Below are 7,500 nucleotides of genomic sequence, written 5' to 3'. Positions count from 1 at the left end.
CTTTACATACATTATTGTTATGCTGTTGGATTTCCAACACACATATACATTTACGATGTGTTACTGTACATCACATGTTCGAAAAGGAGTAGGTAGAAGCAGTGTACCCCTTTTCCGTTTCAAAGGAATTGCTAACACAAAAATCACATTGTAACTTTATTGTATTTAACTGTAAAATCACAGCATATAGTTGTAACGTTTGTAATTTACTGTAAATTCAAATGTATTGTAATTAACTGTAAAATAACAGCATATAGTTGCAACTTTACTGTAATTGACTGTAAATTCACATTTATTGTAATTAACTGTAAAATCACAGCATATAGTCGTAACTTTTGTAATTTACTGTAAATTCACATGTATTGTAATTAAATGTAAAATCACAGCATATAGTTGTACCTTTATTGTAATTTACTGTTAATGCACAGCATATATATATTATATAGTTATAGTACCAATGATTGTCACACACACGTTAGGTGTGGCAAAATGATTCTCTGCATTTGACCCATCACCCTCGTTTACCCCCTGGGAGGTGAGGGGAGGAGTGGGCAGCAGCGGTGGCCGCGCCCGGGAATCATTTTTGGTGATTTAACCCCCAATTCCAACCCTTGATGCTGAGTGCCAAGCAGGGAGGTAATGGGTCCCATTTTTATAGTCTTTGGTATGACTCGGCTGGGGTTTGAACTCACAATATATAGTTGTAACTATTGTAATTTACTGTAAATTCACATTTATTGTAATTAAATGTAAAATCACAGCATATAGTCGTAACTATTGTAATTGACTGGAAATTAACATTGTAATTTAACTGTAAATTCACAGCATATAGTTGTAACTATTGTAATTTACTGTAAATTCACAGCATATAGTTGCAACTATTGTAATTGACTGTAAATTCACATTCATTGTAATTAAATGTAAAATCACAGCATATAGTTGTAACATTGTAATTTACTGTAAATTCACATATATTGTAATTTACTGTAAATTCACAGCATATCGTTGTAACTATTGTAATTGACTGTAAATTCACATTTATTGTGATTAAATGTAAAATCACAGCATATAGTTGTAACATTACAATTTACTGTAAATTCACATTTATTGTAATTTAACTGTAAATTCACAGCATATAGTTGTAACTATTGTAATTTACTGCAAATTCACAGCATATAGTTGCAACTATTGTAATTGACTGTAAATTCATTTATTGTAATTAAATGTAAAATCACAGCATATAGTTGTAACTATTGTAATTTACTGTAAATTCACAGCATATAGTTGCAACTATTGTAATTGACTGTAAATTCACATTTATTGTAATTAAATGTAAAATCACAGCATATAGTTGTAACATTACAATTTACTGTAAATTCACATTTATTGTAATTTAACTGTAAATTCACAGCATATAGTTGTAACTACTGTAATTTACTGCAAATTCACAGCATATAGTTGCAACTATTGTAATTGACTGTAAATTCATTTATTGTAATTAAATGTAAAATCACAGCATATAGTTGTAACTATTGTAATTTACTGTAAATTCACAGCATATAGTTGCAACTATTGTAATTGACTGTAAATTCACATTTATTGTAATTAAATGTAAAATCACAGCATATAGTTGTAACATTGTAATTTACTGTAAATTCACATATATTGTAATTTACTGTAAATTCACAGCATATAGTTGTAACTATTGTAATTGACTGTGAATTCACATTTATTGTGATTGAATGTAAAATCACAGCATATAGTTGTAACATTACAATTTACTGTAAATTCACATATATTGTAATTTAACTGTAAATTCACAGCATATAGTTGTAACTATTGTAATTTACTGCAAATTCACAGCATATAGTTGCAACTATTGTAATTTACTGTAAATTCATTTATTGTAATTAAATGTAAAATCACAGCATATAGTTGTAACATTGTAATTTACTGTAAATTCACATATATTGTAATTTACTGTAAATTCACAGCATATAGTTGTAACTATTGTAATTTACTGTAAATTCACAGCATATAGTTGTAACTATTGTAATTTACTGTAAATTCACGGCATATAGTTGTAACTATTGTAATTTACTGTAAATTCACATTTATTGTGATTAAATGTAAAATCACAGCATATAGTTGTAACTATTGTAATTTACTGTAAATTCACAGCATATAGTTGTAACTATTGTAATTTACTGTAAATCACATTTATTGTGATTAAACGTAAATTCACAGCATATAGTTGTAACTATTGTAATTTACTGTAAATCACATTTATTGTGATTAAATGTAAAATCACAGCATATAGTTGTAACTATTGTAATTTACTGTAAATTCACAGCATATAGTTGTAACTATTGTAATTTACTGTAAATCACATTTATTGTGATTAAACGTAAAATCACAGCATATAGTTGTAACTATTGTAATTTACTGTAAATTCACATATATTGTAATTTAATGGTAAATTCACAGCATGTAGTTGCAACTATTTTAATTTACTGTAAATTCACAGCATATAGTAACTTTATTGTAATTTAACTGCACATTCACAGCCTATAGTTGTAACTTTAGTGTAATTAAATGTAAAATCCCAACTCTGAAGTTACATTAAATTACTGTAGAGATTACTATTACTGTGAAAGTGATGCAATTATTGGGCAATAATTTACATTAAAATGACAATTGCTGTGTTTTGCATGCAGAGGTTGTATAAGAAGGCAGCAGCGTTCGTCCTGCGAGCAGTGGCCAAACATTCCCCTGAGCTGGCTCAGGCGGTGGTGACGAGTGGGGGTGTGGACGCTCTGGTTCTCTGTCTGGAAGAGTTTGACCCCGGCGTGAAAGAAGCCGCCGCCTGGGCGCTCGGCTACATCGCGCGACATAACGAGGGTAAGGTAGACGCCTTCCTCCTGCCCTTCAATATTTATCCACGTGGACTTCTCCGGTCCAGCCTTGTCCCAGTCCATCGTGGACGCAGGTGCCGTCCCCATGCTGGTGTTGTGCCTCCTGGAGCCCGAGATCGCCCTCAAACGCATCGCCGCCTCGGTGCTCAGCGACATCTCCAAACACACGCCGGAATTGGCTCAGATCGTGGTGGAGGCAGGCGCCATCGCACACCTGGCACAGATGATCCTCAACCCAGACACCAAACTCAGGGTAACCATGGACAAGTGACAGTTTCTTGCTATTTCAACCAACACACGACGCAATAAGTGTGTTTTTGTAAATGTCCAGAGGCAGGTGTTCTCCGCTCTGGGCCAGATCAGCAAACACTCGGTGTGTTTGGCAGAGATGGTGATCGAGGCCGACGTCTTCCCCGCGGCCATGATGTGCCTCAGAGACCCGGACGAGTGCGTCAAAAAGAACGTCACCATCCTAATGAGGGAGGTGGTTAAACACACCCCTGAGGTACGGCACCCTCGTACAACACACACACACACACACACACACACACACACACACACACACACACACACACACACACACACACACACACACACACACACACACACACACACAACCCAACAGGTGTGTGTCTTTGCAGCTGTCCCAGGTGATAGTGAACTGTGGCGGAACCTCAGAAGTGATCACCTACCTTGGCGAGAGTCGTGGAAGTCTGAGGTTGCCAGGGATCATGATGTTGGGATATGTGGCCGCGCACAGCGAGAACCTGGCCATGGCTGTCATTCTTTCTCAGGTGTGGGGATTTTTGTTTGTGATCCGTTCCAAAAAAGGTTAGACGGCGACCTAATCAAAACAACTTTGCCTACAAGAAATAATGTAAATTCAATGAAGTTGCCCAAAACACATTTTAAAACGAAATAATCATAGTTTTACATAAATAAAATATCAATACTGTATTGAATTCCATAGTGTTTCTCACCTTCTTTATCAAAGTGCTGGCACTCGCAATCTTTGTTGGCTCCATGGTGGCTTATTTTGCAATCGTACTCTACAAAAACAGTACAGAATATGAGTCAACAACATGTGGATTCTTTGTTTGGGCACTATATTTAATTTATAATGAAAAGTGTAACACTTGTAGACAACCAATACAAATACAGAGCTAACATCAATGGCACAAATGGAAAGAACAGAGGAAATTACCAATGCAATAGATCGTTAACAGTGTGAATCTGTAGTGTTAATAGATTAATTCATAATAATATCTTAATTAAAACTGTAGGACAATTGGGTAAGAAGCTACTTAACCAACAAAAGTAATACGCGACACGTCTATAGCGCTAAATATATCTACCTCTTGGATCAATACTGGGACCAAAATTGTCCAGTCTTTATATAAACGACATTTGTAAAGTTACAAAGAACCTAAAGTTACTATTTGAAAATAACAGTAGAGAACACACAGAAGATTATACAAATAACAGAAGAAATGAACAAATGAAAAAGATGGTTTGACAAAAACAGACTATCTTTGAATCTCAGTAAAACTAAAATAATGCTATTCGGTAACAGTAGAAGGGAAAGTCAAACATAAATACAAAGGGTAAAATAAATCACATTTTTGGGTGTAATAATAGACTCTAAATGAGCTGGGAAACTCATATGAAAATATACAACGTAAGAAATACTTCAATAACGAATAAAGCAAAATATGTTCTGGACCATATCTGAGTTATTGTGTACAAATATGGCGAAATAACTATAAAAGTACATTCACTAACAATGTTACAAAAAAAGAACAGTTAAAATAATAAAGAAAACTATTGCAATTAAATGATTAGGCACAGTTAAAACAGAATTATGCATAAAGTAAATTCTAACCTGCTACCCAAGAACGTACAACAATTCTTCTCAACAAAAAAGGAGAAATAGAAGCTTAGAGGAAAAAATGTAACTTAAAATATTTGTATGCACATATGACCTTTAGCATATGCTAAAGGCCATATGTGCATACAAATGATATCAGTACATACTGATATCAGTATGTGGAATTAAATTACGGAATAGATTAAGCAACAAATTCAAACAATGTACTAATATGATTCAGTTTAAGAAACAATCTCATTTATGGATAAAGTTGAAGATCAGGATTCTTCTTCTAATTTTACTTTACAAACACTCTGAACAATGTTACATAGTCAGAAACTCATGTGAATTCGAATTTATTAATGATCTATTAATATAAACTATTGATTTATTTATGGTAACTTTATTTTTGTGGGTTGTTTGTTACAAATTCAGTACAGAAACTGAAAAAATATGTTCGTGATTATATAATAAAAATATATCCTTTTTGGACATGTTTATATGTGAAATGATAAATATGTCATGAACCATATTTAATACATATTTAACGTAATTATATGAATGTGTGATATAAATTAAACCAAACAGACTATATAGTTTTAGGGGCAATGTTTGGCCATAAAAGAGGCAACTTTAGCAAACAAAAAACTACCTAAATGTGGTCCACATGCAGAATAAATACAATATATTTTACCTTAAACAAATGGCATAATGTAAAATATGAGTGTTATGAAAATATTTTGATTGTTATTAATTTTGCATAAAATCCTTCTAAATTTCCAAACATGAGAGACAGGTTTGTTGCATCTTTGCTGCACTGTCCTCTCAAAGAATCTCGAAGCAACACCCTGTCACGTCGCTCCAGCCAGGGAAAACAATCTTGATTAGAATGTGTTTAAGCGAGTGAAAGCTAATTGGAAGTTTCTCTTCTAATTGCCTATTTCTGGTCCTCAAATTCATCATACTCCGTCATGCAGAGCAGATGGTGTCTCCAGGATGTTGTCAAATATGAGATTTAAATCAATGCGTTCTGATTAGTTTGGTCTCATCTTGAGGCCAATAATACTGTAGTATTGATATTTTTGCTTCATTTTGCCATTTTCATGTTTGATAATGCTTAAATCAGGGCAAATATGTTGTAGAACACAGTTCTTAACCTTTTTGACCTTTGGGCCCAACTTTCCCGCCACAGAGGAGCCTGGGGCCTACTTAAATTTTATTACCGAGTTAGTAACCTTTAATCGTATTCAATAATTAGCAAACTTACTTACAGTTTACAACCTTGTCAAATGATATGAAACCATGTGGTAATCACAAATAATTATTCAACACAAACCTTAGGCTTAGGTGAGGCTGATTAAAAAAGTATTACTAATACTGCATAAGAAGGGACTCAAATAACTGAGGAAAAATACATTTACATACACATTTGTAGTGCTAAAATAAATAGACTAAATTAATAATAAATTGATTTTTTTTAAAACTAAAATGTCAATAAAATGAATGTGCAAATGAAAATACAGCTTCACCACTTTAGTCATAATTTTTGCGGTTAAGAAACTTCTCTATGACTTTGGTTCCAGAGTTTTTCTGTTTGTTTGTTTGATATTGAAATCCTCAGAGGTGGAAAAGTGTATTACAACTGAGTGCTGCTGCGGCCCATACGGACCACAGCTAAGAAGCAGATATTTTTGCCAGCCCTCTACGCAGCGCTTGCGACCCAACAATGGGCCCTATGGTTCAAAAGCAGTTGTAGAATATGCTTTAAAAAGAAAATCAGTGATGTGGCGAAACTGCAATATTTGAAGCGCAATGTAGCGAGGGGAAACTGTGTGCCACATGACAGGCCTCGTGTCTCGCAGGGGTTGCTGCAGCTGGCTTTGTGTCTCTCAGAGGAGACGGAACACCACATCAAAGCGGCCACCGCCTGGTGCATAGGCCAGATAGGACACCACACGCCTGTGCACGCTAAGGCCGTCGCCACCGCCAATCTGCTACCCAAGCTGCTGCTACTCTACACGGACGCCGGCAGCTCAGAAGACCTGCAGACCAAAGTACGCTCATTGCAAAAAGTCGAGAATATCCACAATTCCACGTTGATCCTCATTGCTTTTACCAGAGTAAAAAGTCCCTGAAGATGATCCTACAGAAGTGCACCTTCCTGCCGGCACTGGAGTCTCTGCTCTACGACGCGCCGACCAACATCATCAAACATGTCGTCTGCCAGTTCAGCAAGGTGAGTTGGTCACCCAAAAACTTCCCTCCTGAGTGGATTACATGTCTGCTTCTCTCTCACATGGAAGGTGTTACCACATGACAGTCAGGCTCGCCGACAGTTTGTCACCAGCGGGGGGTTAAAGAAAGTGCAAGAGATCCAGGCGGAGCCCGGCTCCCCCCTGCAGGAGCACATTAATTCTATCAACAGCTGCTTCCCAGAGGAGATCGTCAGGTATGCTTTAGTTTCATCACACATTCCTTCTGAAATCCACCCTCATCAAAAAAGGGTCTTTTTGTGCTGCAGATACTATTCCCCCGGATACTCAGAGGTGTTGCTGGAGCGCTTGGAGAGCTTTAAGCCATCCTGAGACCAGCTTGCTTGTCTCATCAAGACAAGCACGCCTCAGATATTCAACACGCCGCTGGATGTTTGGATCTTCAAATCATCCACTCTGTTCATGGGAATATGCCGACATAAGCAGCATAAACTCAATGTGTTAA

At 35.8% G+C, this 7,500-nt stretch overlaps 1 protein-coding gene and 1 long non-coding RNA gene across 2 annotated transcripts in view; one reads left to right on the top strand and one right to left on the bottom strand.

Annotated features, from left to right (window-relative positions):
* spag6 (sperm associated antigen 6) overlaps window positions 1-7,500 on the top strand; it is an 8,970-nt gene that overhangs the window by 1,446 nt on the left and 24 nt on the right. Inside the window, exons 5-12 of the mRNA XM_061964753.1 lie at window positions 2,718-2,901; window positions 2,963-3,168; window positions 3,247-3,420; window positions 3,557-3,709; window positions 6,645-6,836; window positions 6,902-7,018; window positions 7,086-7,231; window positions 7,304-7,500. The exon at window positions 7,304-7,500 is cut by the window's right edge and continues 24 nt beyond it. Coding sequence (XP_061820737.1) covers window positions 2,718-2,901; window positions 2,963-3,168; window positions 3,247-3,420; window positions 3,557-3,709; window positions 6,645-6,836; window positions 6,902-7,018; window positions 7,086-7,231; window positions 7,304-7,367 — 1,236 coding nt within the window. The 3' untranslated portion in view covers window positions 7,368-7,500. The remainder of the gene's footprint in view (window positions 1-2,717; window positions 2,902-2,962; window positions 3,169-3,246; window positions 3,421-3,556; window positions 3,710-6,644; window positions 6,837-6,901; window positions 7,019-7,085; window positions 7,232-7,303) is intronic.
* LOC133609242 (uncharacterized) overlaps window positions 3,575-7,500 on the bottom strand; it is a 22,953-nt gene continuing 19,027 nt past the window's right edge. The window contains exons 2-3 of the long non-coding RNA XR_009815685.1: window positions 3,896-3,964; window positions 3,575-3,778 (exon numbers count right to left, since the gene is read on the bottom strand). This is a non-coding gene — a long non-coding RNA (uncharacterized lncRNA). The remainder of the gene's footprint in view (window positions 3,779-3,895; window positions 3,965-7,500) is intronic.

This window comes from Nerophis lumbriciformis, linkage group LG07 (assembly GCF_033978685.3).
Source record: "Nerophis lumbriciformis linkage group LG07, RoL_Nlum_v2.1, whole genome shotgun sequence".
Classification (NCBI taxonomy): domain Eukaryota; kingdom Metazoa; phylum Chordata; class Actinopteri; order Syngnathiformes; family Syngnathidae; genus Nerophis; species Nerophis lumbriciformis.
This window is presented reverse-complemented; position numbering and strand designations above follow the sequence as displayed.